Source organism: Gobio gobio (genome assembly GCF_949357685.1).
Source record: "Gobio gobio genome assembly, chromosome: 18".
NCBI lineage: Eukaryota > Metazoa > Chordata > Actinopteri > Cypriniformes > Gobionidae > Gobio > Gobio gobio.
The window spans coordinates 40,568,649-40,590,072 of NC_137111.1; the positions used below are offsets into that span (position 1 = coordinate 40,568,649).

A 21,424-nucleotide genomic window follows, 5' to 3' on the forward strand; every position below is an offset into this window, starting at 1 on the left:
CAATTTAGCCATTAGGATGGTGGCGAGGCAGCAGGTTACTTGTTTTCTGTGAAGAGCTTTCTGACTTCCTCTGCTGGTGAAATGCCTGGAGGGCAAACATAAAGTGGGCCCCATCGCAAGCTGGCCTATTCCTCTCCACCGAATATGAGAGCCTCCATATGCTTAACTCTGAGAGGCTCTAGACAAACATGGCCTGTTCCCTGTTTATTTATGTTGTGTAATGGTTTTTTGAGTTTGTGCATACATGTACGTATGTGTATGTAGAAGAGTTCACAGTGCTGGGGTCACAGCGTTTTTCTCTCTATGATATAGACACCTAAAGCCTCTTAAATGATAAACTTTTTGTTATAAGGATAGATTAGTCGAGTCTAAAACGCCTGGATGCTGATAAAAACGTAATGTTGTGTGAAGCAGATTTTTGGAATTGGAGGACTTGGAAGTTGGATGAGAGAATTTTCATTTAACAATTTAGCTTTTTGTCTGGATCTATTAATTTATTCTAACAAATTAAGCTAAGATTTTACAATAAAGTCACAAAAAAATAACTAAAACGTACTGCTTTTCTTGCACAGGGTATAACAATTCCCCACCCCCCGGCCAAATTCGGTGAATATTTGTTTTGTGAATTTCCGGGTCAAAAATGACCGGCCTGCAAAAAACTGCTTATAAATCTCCCGTTATGCTATGTCATCATCAAATATTGGATTAAATCTTTTTGTCAACTTGATTTCTTTCAATTAGCACTGGTTTTGTATTTCTTTTTGGAGCTGATTTATCATAGTCCTCATTGATCTGAACTCATGCATCTCATTTTTTTCAGGTGAATAAGCTTGAGTTAAATTTTTTCACTCATAAACTGCTGCCGATGAGCTCAGAATCAATGAGGCCTGCGATCAATCAGTTCTGAAGAGGAATACAAAACCTGTGCTGATTGAAAGAAAACAAGCTGGCAAAAAGATTGAATCCAATGTTTGGTGACAATATAGCATAATGGGAGATTAAAAGCAATTTAAAAGGTCGGTCATTTTTGACCCGGAACACCAAAGGATTTCAACACTGCACAAGGGTTAAGTAATGTTAACAAATGGAACTTTATTGTACAGTGTTACACAATTTAATATGCCTCTTCTGTGATTAGCATGTTCCTGAATTAACATAAAGTAAAACAAATAGCAGGGTGATACAAGATTTAAAAGACCACTGTAGACCCTCATTACTGTGCGCCAAGTTCAGAAAGTCTCTTAAAACATCAGGCAATTGAATCTTTTTTGGTTAGTTTAGGTTGTAATGTGGTGCAATTTTTCCCTAAAACTTGAGATTTTTATATGCTATACTTTGAGAACAATGAAAAAACTGCTTGAAAAAGAATTATTTCCCGAGAGCATGATCTGTAACTCGATGAACTTGATTGGCTCTTTTGGAATGTTGAATTTCATTCCATCATCTTTACACCCACTACACACTGACGCCTGTGTCTGCAGTAGCGGTTGGCACTGGCACCCGCTCCAGGTCTGGTGGAGAGAGGACGTCCTGGCCAGTTGTGCAGGCAGGGATGGTTTATGCCTTCGGTGAGACAGCGTGTTTGGATTTCAGGGTCAGGGTGGCACGCAGTAGTGTAGGGTGACTGCTCGGCCAGCTGAGCAGTGAGTAGCGTCTGGACATTGCCGGAGCTTCCAGTGGGTCTGATGAGCAGATGGACAGAAGGCAGTCTAGAAAGATCACCACTGATCCTAGCCAGACAAAGAGAGGAAGATAAACTAGTGGAGAAAAAAAAAAAAAAGATGGGGTTCATAGGGTTGAGGTGTGTTTGTGTGTGTTGTTGGAACACGTTCTGGGAAATGGCAGTGTGTGTGTTCTTGCAGCATGTGACAGGAACTGAGCTGAATCAAGCCTCTGCAAAGCACAGTACATCTCAGACTAAGTACTTCCCCTGCTTGAGATCTCCATGGCAATGTAACATATGTAAATCAAATAAACACACATGCATATACACACACTAGTTCTTATATCACACTTGCATAAAATACTACATTCATCATTTTAATTGGATGTTTTTTTAGCATAAAATCTTAAAGGAATAGTTCAAGCAAAAAAGGTTCTGTCATCTTTTACTCGCCTTGCGTTGTTCCAAACCTGTATTACTTTCTTTCGTCAGTATATTCACCCGATTTCTTGTAATTGCATGCAATAACAACAAATGGGTCTGGAACTTTTGGGCTTCACAAAGGACATTAAAGCACTGTAAAATTATCATAAAAGTAGTCTGAAAATGGCAGTTCACACCAATTTTGGTAACTATAGCGATAACTATAAAGTTTTAATAATCATTCTGTTTCTTTTAGGAAATCCACACCAAAATGCCATAACGACACAGAGGAACAATATCAATTGAATAACTTTCAGAACAAGTTTTTACAGTTGATGAATCATGATAACATGGACATACAATCAGAATTCCACCCACTTTAAAGAGTGCAACATTTTAAGTGACAGAAGAATGCACTTGTAATAAACAGAACATTATCATAATTGGTGTGTACCCTATAGTTACTGTTATAGTTATCTTTATAGTTTTCATTCTTGGGGTGAATGGGCCTAAAGACTTTAATAGCTTTGTTTTAGACTGAAATTAACTGAAAATCTTACTCATTGAGCCACTGGGGTCATTTTCGTTATATAAAAATTGGATCATATATTCAAGAGTATATTCACTTTTTCAAAAATTCAACTTGTTCCATGAAGGAAAAAAGTCACAACATTAGAGTGAGTAAATTATGACTTTTTCAATAACCAAGAAAGATTTTAAGAGAGGTGTGCTTTTGGAAAATCCAAGTTGCTGCGTTCCTTGACTGACGAAATGACTTTTCTTTTCATATCCTCAAAATTAATTTCCAGCATCCAGTGCTCTGAAACTCAAATATAATAATGCAGAGCAGCCTTTCCAACTGTTTTCCATGCAAATATGTCTACCATGGTATAATCAGCATAGCTAATGCTGCCTTCACATGCAATGGGAATTATCATACGCACAAGTTTCCAGAGTTTCCTAGTCTTTAATACATTTTGGATTTAAAAAGATTTCCCCAAGAAATAGACAAGAATAAATCCTGGTGTCCTCCATGATTCCTATTCTTTCCAACAACAAAGCACTTGAACGCGGCAATTCACCCAATTCAAGAACTATAAGCGACACACTTTAGATTTGAGTCCAATTCTCACTATTAAACTCCGAATTACTGCTCATTAATAGTTAGTAGTTTAAGTTTAGGTATTAAGGATGTAGAATATGGTCATGCAGAATAAGGTGTTAATATGTGCATGATACGTACTGATAAACAGCCAATATCCTAGTAATATGTATGCTAATAAGCTAATAATAGTGAGAATTGGAGCCTAAACTAAAGTTACCAACATTTCTAATGGCATATGAAGGCAGCATTAATGTGCCATTAACACATCAATTCCATTGCAGATATGGTCTGAGTTCACATACAAAATGTTGTATGCAATTCTTGCAGTCTACCCTGAAACTGCCTGAAGCAGTGAGTAATCAGCCCCGTTTCCTCACATATTCTTCAGTCTGGATGAAAGTTTGTGATGTTTGTGACCCAAACAGATTGTGACAGTGCAGCCAAAGATGCTGGTTTTGTGCCACTGAATATTCTTTTGAGGCGTACAGTAATATAGAAGTGTGTTGAAAAGTTCTCTGTGTCCTCGTCCACGGGCCATAACTTTGCCGTAAAAACCCGAGTACACCACAGCAACAATTTACAAGCACACTACACATGCCTCAAGTTTGATTATTTGGGTTTTTGACTCAGTTTAGTCTCACTTCAGTTCGGTTCCCAAATGTAAATCCTAGATATATGAGAGTTACAACACCACACTTACCAGCTTTAGGTTTGGGGAATAGAGGAATGTCGGTATTACAGTCACTCCTGACTCATTGGATGCTGCTCAGTGTTTGTGGCGGTGCCTGTTTCTCTCATTTGAGTTAGAAACATATAACGGAAACACAATCCTTTGTGATTTCTCCCTTTTATTCCGGTTTATTCTTTGTTCAGGCATGTCATCCTTCACCAAGGCTAGGTTTATTTTGATATCCTGTTTGGTTTATAGATTTATGCATATTGCTGATTGGGGAGCAAACTTGAGGTTGCTATAATAGGGGAAGTGGTGTACAGTTGCCCCAAACCTTTTTCGATTTTTTACATCTGCTTAATGTTTTATTTTTTGTATCACTTTAAAGTACACATACATTCTCAATTTGGAAAGGGCTCCACTTCCTTTGTGGCACACATGGAATTCAGATCAGGGGAAAAAAACGTAAATCGGGGGAACTAAGCTTATCACAAAAATGCATTGTACCATGGAAAGATACATTGGAAAGTACTTTTTTTTTTCTTTTTTACCCCCCAGTTCAGGACCGGAAAGCATTATTTTATTAGTTTTGCGGGTATAATTACTCTTCCCATTAGATAAGAATTGAGTTACTGACTTTTTGTCAACAATTTCTAAAACGTAACATTCACTTGTCTCTCATAACTTATCTTTTAAAAAACACTTGTTCCAATGGTTTTAAAAGATTTTCTTTAACTGCATGCCTATAGAATAATGAAGAGGACTTGGAAATGTAACTAGGTATTTTAATTTTCCAGTAATTGTTTTTACCAATGGGAAACTGGGACTTCTAGATATATCTGAGTTGCCAAATTGGCTGACAGAAGATACCAGAAAACCTCAGTGTATGGTTAGTTATTTCAATTCAGGGCTTTATTTCAAAAATAAAAAGGACAAGCTTATAGTTCTTAAGTAACCCTTTGCATATTGTGTTAACTACCTAATTATTTGTGTGATATCATGAATAGAAATTCATTTTTTATTGTTTATATGGTTTAGCTACACTTTCAATATACATACTGTATACCCTAAATGTTATTTTTTTATTTTTTTATTGGCATCTATGGTTGCATGAAGAATCTTTAATCTAATTGCACAAAAGGTTATTTATAATAGAAAAAAGTTCATTAGATCATTAAAATGTTCCTCACACTAAGAATGTTATTTTAAGAACGGTTAAGAACTAAAAGGTTCTTTGTCTAACCCATATTGGTTCACTGTGAAAACCTTCTTTTGGAACCTTTATTTTTAAAAGTGTACTTCCATATTTTGTTTCCAATTTGAATGCATTACAAGTCTGAATAATGACTGGTCAATTCATATATTTTCCGGGTGCATTTGAAAGCAGCATAATTCCATGTTTTCTGTCCGTATTATTGTTGCTCTCACCAACTCTGCATATCACAAGTCCTCATTACCATCCCATGTGTGTATGAAAGGTGCAGTAAGCAATATATACACACACACGTGTGTGTGTGTGTATATAAACACACACACACACACACACACACACACACACACACACACACACATATATATATATAATATATATATATAATTATTTGTTTTTAAAATGCCATGCAGAATATTTCCCTGATTGTAGCCTTATTTCAGGCATGGTAGGTAGAAATATACAGGTCTCTACCCGACATTAGCCCAGTTAGCAAAGCCAGTGCATGGGTATTTGAACATGTTTTTAGCTGTGTAATGTTTATTTCAACAGTTCTGCTTTTGTAATCAGCCGACAGGCTGCATTTATTTGATGGCCACTTTTGACACACAAGCCACGGTGTGTGTTGAGAGCCGCTGGCTAAACGCCAGTCCTGTAACACATATGGTAAAGACATTGAGCTGCTCCCTGTTTATTTCAGCAATGCCACTGAAATCTCCTTGTCAGGCTTCTGTTTTAATAACTCTTGGCATGGCATGCCTTTTTACCCTCAGTAACCCAATATCGGCGGACGCCGGCTCTCTGAGCTCTCATCGCACTTCATTTTTTCGCTCTTGACCGCAGCGTGAATGGGAGCGGTAAAACCCTCAGCGAGGAGGTCCTATGGGACTTCAGCAGTCTGCAGTTTTTCGCTTAACCGATGTGACAAAGCTCAATAACGAATTTGTCTGCCTCGAGTCTCGTGAGGAAACTGACTCCATGTCGGGGGAAACCTCCCCCTTTTAAGTCCGTCTTTAAATTTCTTTTTAAGAATGTGTGGTAAGTAGCAAAGCTATACTGATTGATTGGTATTTATGAAAGGAAATTGTGCTGTCCTTTTGCAATCATGATGTCGACATTAATAAATGTGTTGTTTCTTCATTTTGATGAATAGTGTTTTTTTCCTTTAAAGTGAGTGTACTTTACTGCAAGGTCAGATCTTTTTTAAAAACAGACACACCAATCTTGCCCTTTTAACACCATTTTCATATAGTTGTTGCATTCAAAGCTCCCGAAGGTCAAAGGTGGGCTCGCAAGCGTATGCATCGCAATTACAATTGTCAAGGCAAAAGCATAAAACATCCCTTAAGCTTCCTCTAAAGTGTCAGATTTTCTGTTCACCAGTAGTAAAGGTGTTGGTTTAACCCTACCCTGATGGCCATTTGTCTTGCACAAGTAACGTGTTTGTTGCGTTGGAGGATATGGGCAGGGTCGTGCAGAGAGTTCCTCAGAGGCAGGGGCTCAAATGTAAAAATAGTCATCTATCACTATAATTCCATTTTGCGTGTTATTGGCCGGTCTACATTTCACGTAATAGGTCAATAGATGGCAACTTAATTTAACCAACTCTTATAGTTTCCTCTAACGGTAAATCATATGCAGTACATAAATAAGAGTAAATTGAACACTCCTTACCATTATCATGACTTCTTTTACTGCATGGTTTTGCGGACTGCTTTGTAGTCAATTCACATTTGATTTTTAAGCAACGTAATTCAATTAATTGAGACAAACTGCAGATCCAGATTGCTCCACAAACGTACATTTATGTCCATTCGGACTGTAAGTCTTTTTAGCTATTTAATTTTTGTCAAAAAACTGAAAACAGACAGTGGCTAGTAGTTTTTTAATAAGACCTGGAATATACCACTTCACATTGTCCAATGAAATTGGAGCGTGTTGTGTCACTTCACAATTGGTTGGTGTATTATACAGGCATCAGTGAATTATGTAATATTTTAAATATGTAATATGTGGATTTTTCTTGCAATCAATGAGAGCCATATATGGTCTCCAGTTCTCTTTTGCTTTTGAAACTACTGACATAAACTCCTTTTCATATTGACCATAACATTATTGTTGATAATTGTTCAGAGGGGCACTTTTCATTCATTTTGAAAAAGGGCAGGGGCTTTATTTGATTTAAGCTTGTTTCCCCCTTTTGGAGATATAGCCATTTTATTGTATGTGTTTTGCTTTGCTTGGCCACAGTACAGTAAAAATTTAGCTGGCTGCCAATTTTAAAGCAACGTGCCACTATTTTTAAAATAGGCTCATTTTCCAACTCCCCTAGAGTGAAACAGTTGAGTTTTACCGTTTTCAAATCCATTTAGCTGATCTCTGGGTCTGGCGGTAGCACTTTTAGCATAGCTTAGCATAGATCATTGAATCTGATTAAACCGTTAGCATCTCGCTCAAAAAAATGAACAAAGAGTTTCAATATTTTTCCTATTTAAAAAGGGACTCTTCTGTAGTTACATCGTGTACTAAGACCGACAGAAAATGAAAAGTTGCGTAAAGTTGCGAGTTGCGTTGGGTGCAGCAGGAGCAATGATATTACGCAGCACCTGAAAATAGGCTAACTTCCATCAACATAACCAACGTGACAACGTGGCATGCTAATCTATGCTAAAAGTGCTACTGCCAGACCCAGAGATCGGCTGAATGGATTTGAAAACGTTAAAACTCAACTGTTTTACTCAATTGGAGTTGGAAAATTAGAAAACCTAAATCCTAAAATCTTAAACCTACCTTTTGCATCAGCAGGGGATTAAATGATCACAAAAACAACAGCGAGATATCCAAATGTGCTTAGCACTCTCTTACAGAAAATCATGACTTTTGGGTGGATATCATGTCACCTAATTAAAATTCATGATCTAAGTTGTAGGGTGCGATACCGATTTCAGTCTTTATATTGATTTTGATTCTTAAAGTCACAACATTCTGTGCCAGTGTTGTTTTTGCAATATTTTTTTACTTCTTGTTTGTTGTCAGTCATTTCGCATTTTGAGTTATTTTTAGTTGTGCTGAATAAGCCCAGACGAGTCTTCCTCCACTGTTACTACCCACACAGCCTGTCTTCCGATACTCTTCCTGCTTATTGGGCCGAGATCCAAATTCACACAGGATATTTTCACACCATAAAAGCTGTTTGATGCTTTCTCACAGTTACAGTGAGCATCTGACTCTCTGCAAACAGCTCGGAGGTTACTGGGTACATTCAGCGTTCTCTTGGTTAGTTCACTGTGGGTCAAGATTGAGCATAATTTCAAAGAATTGCTTTGTAAAGTTGCATATGTGAAAGTTTAAAGGGTGAACACCTTTTTTCTTTCGACACATTTATTCACATATTCTTCCAGACTGACTGTAACACACACGTCCACACACCCGCACACACATTCTTTTCATTTCATAGCACTTTTGCTACTGAAGTATAATGACTTTAGCATCTGCGAAGGCTGGCAGGTGTTAATGCAATTCTCTCTTTATAATCTGCATTTTATTTGTCGTAGATAAGATGACCTCAGGGCCAGTTACAGAGGATTTTTCCAATGGGTGGGGATAAAAAAAGTGGAATTCAGTCGCTCTCAATGGCCCTATTGAGATTCCTGACGCTTCAAATCCGTCCTGTTTCTGCTAATGAAGTCAAATGCTTGTCCTCCTGGCTTAGCCTCGGTGATTCATTGAACAGGGCCCAACAAAGGTTCAGAGAAAATAAAAGCCAACCATATCTGCTTAAGTGAAATGTCAGTGGATCTCAGTTCAGACCAGCAAATTGGCCAATTAAAGAGGAAATAAGGCAAACTCTATTTAAGCAAATGCCCCTTGCACTTCCTGACCACACTTTTACTGTACATCATAGCTCAAAGAACATCCGCCCTTGATGAACCATCCTACACTGCTGCTTTGTTTCTTTTAATCTGGTAATTAAACTAACGAGTGTGGAGCTGTAGTGTCATTCATATACATTTACAGTTTAACCCAAATGGAGAACTAAGAGTGTATTAATTTGAAAATAAAACTGTAAATATGTACTTTTCAAATGGAAAGGCTGTGTTTGAAAGCTTAAAAATGCTGCCTTTGGAGGATGCATTACAAGGTAGGAAGGCATCAAGGAATGTCCAAATCCAATGTTAGCTTCATTTCCTGTCTCCAAGGGTGCACAATCCTGTTCCTGGAGATTTACCTTCCTGCAAAGTTCAGCTCCAACCCTGATCAAACACAACTGAACCAGCTAATTAAGATCTTCAGGAGCACTTGATAATTACAGACAGGTGTGTTGGATCTGAAGTCTGCAGGTTGGCACCCCTGGTCTAAGGCTGCATTTACACTGGCACAAAAAAATCGATTGCACACGTGTAAACACAAAAAATGGCCGGTTTCACACTGCATGCAGAGGCGGCAACGCTTCGCGGGAGCAGAGCAGAAGCGGCAGTGCCGCGATCGTTTCGGCGCCGAGTCTATTTTGGCTGCGCTGCTCATGCTGAATTAAAGCCACAGTGCATTGTTCTGATCAAAATTGACCTGATTAACATAAAAAATAACACATTTCACCATGAAATCATGCAGTGAAGTGTTCCGTGTGTTTCACAAGCACCATATGACATCCAGCGCTGTGAAAATAATTAATAAAATACACGAAAATACAAACGTTTTAATTAGTTATTATTAATTAGTTTTAAATGATTAACACTAGAAGCACATCTTAACTTTAATGTTACTTTTATAATGTAAACTACCCATAAACAGCATGTTATAAGCATATGCATTTGGGACAAAGAAGAACACGGTTGCATTTTCAGCAGATATACACTCACCTAGAGGATTATTAGGAACACCATACTAATACTGTGTTTGACCCCCTTTCGCCTTCAGAACTGCCTTAATTCTACGTGGCATTGATTCAACAAGGTGCTGAAAGCATTCTTTAGAAATGTTGGCCCATATTGATAGGATAGCATCTTGCAGTTGATGGAGATTTGTGGGATGCACATCCAGGGCACGAAGCTCCCGTTCCACCACATCCCAAAGATGCTCTATTGGGTTGAGATCTGGTGACTGTGGGGGCCATTTTAGTACAGTGAACTCATTGTCATGTTCAAGAAACCAATTTGAAATGATTCAAGTTTTGTGACATGGTGCATTATCCTGCTGGAAGTAACCATCAGAGGATGGGTACATGGTGGTCATAAAGGGATGGACATGATCATAAACAATTCTCAGGTAGGCCGTGGCATTTAAACAATGCCCAATTGGCACTAAGGGCAGTGGCGGATCTAGAAAATTTTACATGGGGGGGCAAAGGGGTGGCAAGAGGTCTTGGCAGGGTGGCAGGGGTAGACGGTACATGGAAATCCCTATATGTGAATTGCTTTAACAAAACAAACACAAAACCACTTTTAAACTACAGTACTTATTGTTTAATCATGCCCTTACACACTACAAAGGTTTTTAATTCACAACAGGAATAAGCCCAGTGTTCAAACAAAACAAAACAGTATAAAAAGCAAAATGAAAATATAAAAAAGTACCATAATTGTGTCCAAGCTGCAGTGGACTGCAAATATACAACAGTGGACAATACTCAAGTTCTTATTATAATTAAAAACTTATAATTACAGTCCACAAATGAAATGACCCATGATCACCCATCTTTTTTAGGAAAGCTTAAGGCGACTGTTGTTGTGCTTTGCAGCAAAATGTTTCTAAAACAGCCTTATGTGTTTCTCAACATGTTACAGTGTTTACATGGTACAATTTCTGGTAAGCTACACTTTTTTGTTATTTCAATTCAATTCAATTATTGTGATTTGATTTAATATTGACTCATTTGGATAAATATTAGGCACACAAGATGTACCTAATCTCAAGAAAAAACAACTCACCTAATGCTGTAAACATACAGAGAGCCCTATCAGCTGGCAGTGTTATTTAAGGTTAAAAATAACTCAAATTACATATAATGCGTTTTTTTTATTATAATAACAACTTTATTTAATTATATAAATAAAAATATAATAAATATGTAATATGTAATATGGTACACTACACATATTTAGCAAAATACTCTCGACTATAGCACATTTCTAGCCAACTAATGTGCTATAGCCTAAATGGCTAAATCATTAAATCATAATCATTAAATGGCTTTCCTGAGGTAAATGTTATGTGCCATAATTGTTCTCCAGTTGTTATATTGACCCCTTTGTTAGATTGATTGGTCGATATTATGTATGATGAATATGCATTTAGGTAAGTTTTAGGCTACTGTTTCTTTCAACATTGTTCATTCGTGTTTATTTACTATTAGCTAGTAGAGATGATCGGTCCACGTGCAGCTAGGGATCTGTCACGTAACATTTACAAGCGCCAAAACGGCATTTATTATTTGAATTTCGTAATAAAAGTGACAGAATCTGAGAGCTGAGATTTTTTTTTATATCATAAGTAACCTGCTCTGTCTTGTCTGTCGGTCTCCGTGTCCTCTTTGCTTCGCGATTTTTCTGTGCGTGAGAGCGTGAAAAGTGTCAATTGCGCGTGTCTCACGGTGAATGCGTGAGATTTGGCAGTTATGGATACAATATTTTTATATTTTTTATTAAGCTGTTCTTGTCTTTACTAAAATCAAAATTAGGCTAATCAAAGGGAAGAGTCTCTTACGAATCACAACCGCTGATTTTGGCTAACGTAATAGACTCGCTGTTTTTGCTGCTGCTGAATCGTCTTTAGCATACAATACATTCATTACAAATGTAATTTTAAGTTAAAAGTGTGTTTAAACTACACCTGGGGAAACTCACTTCACCTTCAGGGGCTCTGGGGCAGCTCAGTCTCTCCAGTCGGTTTGTAGGGCAACAGCAGAGTCGCTGTCGCTGTGTGTGAGCCAGACTGAGCGAACGCCGCTCTGCACGTTTGAATCAGGGACGTAGCTAAGTATTTGAGGGGCGGGGGGAGGGGTATTTTATGTATTTTAATTTTAATACATTTAAAATAAAAAATTAAATGGTTTACTTTTGGTAAATGTATTGGACATACTGGCGGGTTGTTTTTACAAGTACAGTTTTTGGATCATCAAAGTTAGGGGGGCAGCTGGGGGGGCAAGGCTCTAGAGTGGGGGGGCACCTGCCCCCCCTTGCCCCCCTGTAGATCCGCCCATGACTAAGGGGCCTAAAGTGTGCCAAGAAAACATCCCCCACACCATACGCACAGTTTCTGCGGTGCCACCACACTGCAGATCAGATTTATTTTTTTTCGCATCCGATCTGAGCAACTTCCAAATCGGGTTTTAAATCAGATATATATGCAATATCTGGACATCCGACCTACGTCTAAACACGAATATCCAATTCCCCTTTGAATTCTGAGCCACCACAAGACAAGGGCGACACGTTTGCCCACAAAGATAGTGGTTTAATGTTCTATTTTAATTTATGAAGCAGATGTGCTTGCTCACAGCTTTTTTATTGAGGTGGAAACCTACGAAAATGGCCATTATTTTCCTGCCCACTCGGCCTGATTTTGCATTGCAAAACATCCATGATGGCTGTTATCTTGTCCATGCTGGCAAATAGTCATGCCCACCCGACAGGAATTTTATAAATAATTTTAATAGCATGGCTATTGAAAACCAGAGGGTCTACCATGTGCATAGTAAAGTGATCACTGTCGGGAATTAATGTATGCATAGATATCGGATACAAGTCTTGTCTAAAGTTAATGTAAACAGACGGGCCAAAAAATCTGATATGGTCAAAAGATTGGATCTGTGCAGTGTAAACGCAGCCTAAATGTACATTCTTGACTAATGTTTTTCACTTTTGATGTAATTTCTAGCGAGAAATTAGTATTGTAATAATTAAACATTCGCAGACATTCGCTTCATCACCAAAGTTTTGAAAAGTTTTGTTGTTGATCAATAAACCGCTATGCTTCCTCAGAAGTCTGTCTGAAATCAGTTTAGTGAGGTATCTTTGTGTGCAAACCCTGCCTGCAAAGTCATTGCCTGATAAGGCAGCGAGGCAACAAGTCACCTGCCTAAGCTTTCATTCGCAGCCCAAGACTTCCTTGGTTATTGCCAGCATTGCAATGCTGACCAACTCAAACCCGCCTGAAAATTCAAGCTGATCTACACTGGTCTTTTCAGCAGACTAGTCGATGGTAATGCCTCCGTTGGGTGTTTCTCAGATTTCGAATCATGAATGAATTTCTTTGGGGCCAAATTTCAGTCGATGACTATCTAAATGACCTATTTAGATGGAAAAACAGCCAAAGAAAATTCACTGAAAGATTTATGTGGTGCACTCCAATTCTCCACTTCACCACCCGGTAAAATTGGAGTAGGAAACCTTTCTTCTACCCAGAACGAAGGAGACGATGTATATTGATGTATATTGATGTATATTTTTTCCTCCTGGGAGTAATTTTTGGAGAATAATGGTAAAGTCAGGGTAATAGTGGTTTTTCTGGCATCATCACAAAAGAGTCTTTGTAGTGATCTCCTCTAAGTGGCTCACCGTAATTATTTAATCCTGGCCGTAATGGCGCACTTTTTCTGAGGAATTGTTGGGGAAAATATTTCTCCACCTAGCCGCATCTTGGCATGAGAATGAACATGAACTCTGCACCAATTCAGACTTTCTGGGAATGCTACAATTGGCGAGAACGACTATAGAGAGGGTGAGGTGCACATTGACTTGGCTTAGAACTGTGTGCCCTTAAGAAAGCTTGCAAGGTTATTTTCCCAGCCTTCTAATGGTGTATGTCTCCTTTCTCATTTTTATAAGCAAAAATACTATGTTGCTTTTGAGCCTATTGTATGCATGTCAGATGTTTTTTATTGACCGGTAGGTGCAAGTGTAGTCAAGTGTTTGCCAAACTCTTTCAGCAGAGAACTGGCTGGTGTGCTTCTGAATCGTGGTATGAGGTTAATACAGCAGGGGCCAAGCGCGAGAATGAAAAACGACTTGTGCTGTGATCCTTTTTCAAACTGTGACTGCAGTTTAACGAGGCAACAAAGCGGCGAGGGATCGTCGTGAATGGGCCAACTGTCATCAGTGGGCAGACGGGAGCAGACACACTGCCGTTCAGCTCCTGTAACCAGGCCTGCGCTCTCTTTGGAGTGGGAGCTGTTCGACGAGACGTCAGTCATCTGGATTGCACCAGGTTCAGCATGGGTTGGAGTGTGTGATGGACTGTATGCTTCTCTAGGCTTGAAACTTTTGTGGACCTATTGGAACTTGATAGGGCCTTTTGTTTAAGGTTTATTGGTTCCCTTAGGATACTGGGGGTGCATAGAGCACCACGTCGCTTTTTCAAAGAAGTCAACTAATCTTCTCGGCCTTCTGGAATTGCCACATAACCGTATTTTTATTTGGAGACCAAGAGAACTTACATTTGACAAGGTTATATATAACAGTTGTGAAAAGTCATGAAATGCGTGCAGCGATTTTTCCAGATTTCAAAAGGTGTGGGGAAGGCTTAGTTCATCTCAGCAGAACAAAAGTGCAAAAGTTCATTTCTTTTCCTCTGACCGTCGCACAATCAAAGCAGAACTACTTTACTTTTTGTAGATTTATCGTTGTTGAATCACTGCTTCCATGATCAATAGGATTTAAGATTTAATAAAAAAAATTTTTTTTTACAGTGCATTTTAAAGTGTTTAATGGTGGCTAATGTGGCATTGTACATGTCCAGGTGCATAAACCTAATAAAAGAATTCTTAAAATGCGTGTGTACTACATGTGTGGAACTACTTTTAATTTTTGTACCTTTAACTACTGTATCTCTCTAAGGACACCATATCGCATCACAAAAGCATTGCCATGTTCTTGCACTGAATTTGTCCGAAAAGCAATCCATACTTTGTTAGCACAACATTTTTGTTCATATCCCTGTTCATATCCCTCTGCTTGGACTTAGCTGTGCTGCGCTTGCAGTTTAGAGGTCTGGAAGCTGAAGCATTCATTCTTAGGCACTATGGCATGTGTACAGGGGCAATCAGAGGACAGAGCATTTGGAGAAATTGGCAGATGATACGGGGAGTGGAGCTGACAGTGGATGTGTATTTTGGGTTGTATGGTATTCTCGATGTTATTCATGGGTCTATATAACAGTAGTCAGATCATCTTAAGACAGCGTTTTCAGAGTCATTGTGCCTAAAAAATGGTCACTTAGTCACCACTTGGAAAACAAAACTAGGCCTTGTTTTCTAAATGCAATTTTTCCCCCGTTTTAATTTTGGGGTTAAATGTACTCCGGAGATTTTTGAGATTCACAATACATTTATTTGTACCATAGTGATTATCTTCCAGTTCCATACTCTGTATAAAAATACCATAATATTACTGATGGTAACAATTAGGGCTGTGCGATTAATCAAAATCATAATAAAATTGCGATGTGAGCATGCGTGACTTTTAAACCGCAGAAAGCACGATTTTTCCGCCAGCCCTCTCAGTGTGCATCCTGAATGCAGCTTGCCTAAATGTGGAGCAAGAACAGAACAGAGTGGGTTTACCGGTACGACATGGAAGAAAGCACAGAAACAGGGAAGGTGAATTCCGGGCAGAATAAGGACTTGGCCAAAAAAAAAAAAAAATCTGTGGTTTGGGAATGTTTTGGATACAGAAGAGATGATGTATATTTCATAGAGCCAGATAATTTGTATGAACGGTCAAACAATCGTCGCAGCAAAACCATAGTAGGGACCATTGACACAGAATGTTAAAAACATGATGCGCAGGTCTAGAGATGGTTTAAAGGTTTTTACCTTGAACGCCTTGTAGAATGCTGTCAATGCAGATGCTGCAAAAGATGCAAGCACGACGGTTAAAGACATCAGTCTAGCGTATGTTTACACAGAAAAACAATGGCACATTCTGAACTAGGTGAACAAAAATACAGGTATTTGCGAACTGCACAACATACGAAAGGAGTTCAAAAAGGCATAAAGAAATAACCGACACATAACGTATCATTTATTCAAGGATATGGTGCCCGCAAGTATCTTCAATAAAGCTGGCTTCCAAAAAAAAAGTATGTGTGTAAGGAAATATTGTCCATATCGCACAGCCTTACTATTGATGCACCATTTTGCTGGCACAGAAATCTTTTGAAAGAGTTTCCAAAGGTCTATCCAGCACCATAGAAGTTTTTTTGGGGAAACGATACCAATCTATTTGGGTCCTCATAGTTTAATATACAGGGTTCAGTACTATGAAAAGAGGTGGGGCGGGTGACTCGGGTGCCTGCGTGTCAGCATTAAGATCTCTATTTCCTATCACTTTCCAGTCCTGTTGCATAAGGACGGTAACAGGTGGTTGTGATATGCGGCTTGATATTAATACTTTAACTGGCATAGCACTGCCTAAACATTTAATGAAAGCATTAAATGTTCCTTGTGTTTATAGTTCAGTGTTGTTTGTTGTGTGTACCACCACGCGTACTCTCTCACACAAACATACTCCCCTAGACACGCATAGTTTTACACCTAGAGTCCTCTAGGCATCATCACATAGGGTATTTTTGACACCCCGGCTCAGTTCGCCTTTGGATGAAGGTTGTCTGTAGAGCAGGAAGTGGACTCAAGTCCAGAATGCGTTAGGAATCAGAACACATGCTTCCACGTGTCTGTGTGCTGGGTTTCGGCTTTCACTTTGGGGCTTTAAGGATCTCCACACCCAGTATACAGTCTACCATAGTGTCCACTCATCCTAGTGCTGGCTGCACAGGCACAGTTTTTGACACGTTATCTGCTTCTTGCTACTGCCGCTTGCCGTGACTCTGTGGTGATGTATTTTTAGCCCCGTTTTTGCCTTTAATTATTGCAGCCACGGGGAGCATGGTCCAAATAACTGTGATGAGATTATTGCTAACCAACATTATATAATGTCGGTTTAAAATGTTATATAATAAAGTATTGGAATACAACTCTTAAATAGCTCTGCTATTAAAAATCTTTCAGAAAAAATATATATACAAAAATCTTACCTTTAAAGGTGCGACAGTTTGTCGCTTAGGTAGTACCCTTAAAAGGACAATTGTGTACCTTATCTACCCCTAAAGGTGAATTTATTACCTTGGTCTACTAATATATACACTTAGGGCCAGATTTACTAAACAGGGCAAATAAGCATGAGAGCTCAATTCCAAAAAAGTGGCAATGGTATTGGAATGTTCTGCTTGTGATCTACTGACGGCGCGCAAATTAAAGTACACAGGCGCAGTCGGATCATTTCCATAATGACCAACGGAATCTATCAAGAGCAGCAAAAATTAGCGTCTGTTTTTAAGACATGCTTTTTTGGCTGGTAAATAATGGAGCAAATACCAGCAAATTGACAACCGCAAACCTTAGTAAATTTGCATGATTCATTTAAATATTCTCCTCCCATAAATGTTGTGTCTGAAAGGGAAACTCCTACAAATGCATATGCAATAAGGTCAGCTGCAAAAATTACCCTATCCACGCCTTTTCAGCACTAATTTATCACTGCATGTCTTTAGAAAATCCTGACAGTAGTTTTTTAACACCAAAAGAGGGTTTGCGCTGCTGCAAGCTCTTAGTAAATCCTGTCCTTAAAGTAGTACTATTAACCTTTTACAGGTTGATAAGGTACAAAGTTGTTCCTCTAAGGGTGCTGCCCCAGGGAAAAGCTGTTGTACCCCTAAAGGTAATTTTTTTTTTTCGGAAACTGTAGCAGGATTAGGCTTTACTGTGGTGCGGCGCTATTGCTTCCGAGATTCTATGCATAACTGTGGGACTAATTGTAGGTTGTTTTTCAATCAGGACTTCCTGGTTTGAGGGGAAAGAAAGGTCGTGATGGGGCTCCAGGTAGGTCTTCAGTACGCATATGCCTGTGCCTGCAACCCCATGGACTGCTGTTGTGTATAAGCTGCTACGAATGTGCTTTAAAAAGCAAGACAAGCATGAAAACAAAGAATTTGTCTTAGAGCATTCAGAGATGCTAGCGCTTTACAATATATATTTAGTGATGAATTGAGTCCTAGTGCAAAATTATAGTATTAATACAACATAAATCTTTGAACGCAACATTGAACGCTGTTTGGGGTCACATCAATCAGTATGGTATTTTTTATTTCACACGATTATACTGTAGGAGTTGATAGACTTTTGACTTGAAACATGAAGAATGTTACTGTTTTGCCGCTAATGCTAGCAAAGAACTACCTGAGAGACTGCCTGACTGACATGTAAAGCGATCAATCACAGTTTATTTAGCTTTTATTCAATTTATGTCATTTAGGGTGGGTTTATCTGAAATAGATTACTATGTAAAAAGTACATTTATTGTTCTTTTATTACTTAAAGGGTTATTTAAAAGGTACAAATTGGTACCTTAGGGTAGTAATATGTACTACTATGAACATATTAAGAATAAATAAGGTACAAAGATGGCTGCCTCAGTGACAAACTGTTGTACTTCAGTACTAAAAGAGTACTGAAAATACTGTAAAAATAGAGGAATAAAATACAAATTCTCAGCACTAATTTTCATTTTAGTCCCGCAAGTTGCATAAAGCCTGCCAATGAGATGTAAGCCATTTTTGTGTGAAATATGCATCAGATGGTACGTAAATGGACTGTCAGCAATCTGTAGGTGCTCCATATGAGTCTGCTACTATACGACCTATAGATTCCTCTATATTTTTTGGCTTATGAAGTGGTTTCATGTAAAGAGTCATGGGATCACATGGGTAAAATGAGAGCGTTTATGACGACAAAGATTGATCTGGAATGTTCAGAGAGCTATTCTTGCGTGACCACACATATATTGTGTGTGTTGTTCACTTGTTCTTTGACATTATTCTTGCATTTAGGCCTAAAATAGGGCTTTCTGTCTCAGCAGCAGCTTTGATAAATGCAGGTTCTGTTTTCTAAGAAAATACAGACTTCTCAAAACAGGAAAGGAAAGAATAATGATGGACCCATAGGAAAGCTTCGTCACCGGTGTGACTGCACCATTACTTAAGGCTGCCATATTTAATGCACTATTCGGACTCACGGTGATCCACAGAGCTCAGTCCAAATGTAGATCTTCTTCTTGTTGAGGAATACAGTAAACGGCTGTTTTAAAGGGACTTATTGTTTTCTCTTGCATCCATTATAAAATTGTTATTTTCCAAGTCAAGGTTCTGGCCCTGAAACATAGGGGTGAATTCAGGGTGATTGGGACACTTTTTGCCTTTGAGATTATTTGGAAAAAGTGTCCCAATCACCCTGAATTCACCCTAATGTTACCTTTTCAAACTCATTAGAGGAACAAAAAATGTCCTGGATGAAAGTCCTGGAAAGAACCCTTATGATTCTGGTCAAATAGTTCAGTAGTTCTGTAACAAATTGCTTTAACGGACCGATTTCATTCTTGCAGTTGTCCTGACATAAGTTATAGAAGAGAAGTTCTGGGAGATATTAAGTTACATAAGCGGAAAATATTTGTCAATAGCAGTTTTGAATTTGCTCTTCCTTGATGAAGATTGAATGCTTGAAGCTATGATCTAGTTCTGCTTTGATTGAAGTGTCTTGGTTAAAGGATGGGAAAGAGGCTGTAAATCCTACTAATGCATGTGCTCATATGTGACCTTTTACAATTTGCTTTTATAATACTTGACATATGGCTGTCTAACTCATTTTGATCAAGCTGCATCATTGTTTGTTCAAAGCCAAGATATCCTCCTAAGCGCACATGATAACATTAAAGAACCAAAGCCTGCAACTAAAGATCAGGTGCAAAGTTCAATAGATTTCTACATATCGTAACGACTTTATTTGCAAAATTCTACACATCCCTCACCCTTGCGTGTTTGTTTACTAAATATTAAAGCATATTTTCATTATTCTTTCAGCAACCAATAAGAGTAAAAATCTTAGTTTCATTTAACACAAAATTTCCCCAAGGTATTAATCTATCCCGCATTTTTCAGCAGAACCACTGTGGAAAACGTTTTAACCTTTTTTTGACTAACGATGTTAACGAAATCGGTTTCCACTGTTTATTACGCTGCTAGTGTATGATTTAGCATTGGTTATGAAGGAGATGGACAGTTTGTGATGTCTGGGTGGGGTTCGCGTGCACAGAACAGGGGTGTGATTTATCTGTGCCGGCAGGCTTCCAGTGATGTGGCTTATTCTCCCACTCAGTTCTCAGTGGTCTGTTGCTTGGTGGACTGACTGCTCATCCCTGTTCCAGAGACGAGCAGCACTTTCCCACAGAGAACTTTTCAATCCTGTCATCTACTAAATTATAAACATATTTTTTAACGCTTTATTTAAGTGCTGTGACGCACTTCGTTAAAACTACCTGCGTGTGAGCTGTAATCTTCCTCAGAGATTGTCTTACTGTAAGAGAAATCAGAGGCGGTGTTCATCAGTTCAGACTGGGCTGAAAAGCCAGAACACCCACTTCAGATTCTGGTTGGACATTCAGACTTGCGTGACGTTGGGAAATAAAATCAGTCAGTGTCAAATGTTTGATGTAATGAGCACAAGATGATTTTCTTTTTTCTTTTTTTCAGAATGACTAATTTCTCTTTCTCTCTGTTTTTATTGCAGGTCCTCCTGTAAGTAGACGTTGTCCCTTTGTTGACTGGATTGTGGTAATGTGACCCAAACTCTGTGGCTTTCTGTGTATTTGTGTGTGTGTTTTGAGAGTGAATTTATCTTTCATGTGTTTCCTTATTGTCACTGCTGATGGAGTGCTGATTACACAACTTCATTCACATAATGGAAACTGTTAGTTACGTTTCCTTCCGCCACACATACAAACACCCACACTTTCATCTGTCAGAAGAAGAGCTTGTGTTTTGAGTTAAAGGTGAAGTGCGCAAGTTTTTGATATTTCTTTTGCAGAGATTTTGTGCTTCTATCAAAACATTGCTCTGATTGTTTTAGGCATTCTGAGCTGCCCAACATGACAACATTAATTCAACCAATAATGTGAATTTGGGGCGGGGTTATCTGTTTGGACAACCAATAACATAGAGGGGGAGTGTCCAGGAGACTGTGACGTGTGAAAGCAATCTTATTTTTTTCTATTTTGTTTGGTGACGCTAGTGCCACGGAAATTACACACTTCACCTTTAAATCGCATGGCATTGTCATGAACATATCTATGTTTTCTTCTGCCTCTTGGATGTTGAGAATTTGGTCAAACACTATAGAAGGTGACAGCATTGGTAGACACAGTCTTTATATATCTTTTGAGGGCTAATGTTGCTGAATGAGGTTATAGTGAGAAAGAAGGTCAAGAGAAATATATATAGTAGAGGAGAAAAGAGAGTTGGGCCGTGTAA

The 21,424-nt window shown here is 38.6% G+C and overlaps 1 protein-coding gene across 12 annotated transcripts in view; it reads left to right on the top strand.

Annotated features, from left to right (window-relative positions):
• The window catches only part of col13a1 (collagen, type XIII, alpha 1), a 133,986-nt gene that overhangs the window by 37,926 nt on the left and 74,636 nt on the right, over positions 1 to 21,424 (top strand). For 2 of the 12 annotated variants that reach the window (XM_079843292.1, XM_079843296.1), the window contains exon 3: positions 17,901 to 17,956. The exons of the other annotated variants lie outside the window; for them this stretch is intronic. In XM_079843292.1, coding sequence (XP_079699418.1) covers positions 17,901 to 17,956 — 56 coding nt within the window. The remainder of the gene's footprint in view (positions 1 to 17,900; positions 17,957 to 21,424) is intronic. 12 annotated transcript variants of the gene reach the window in all.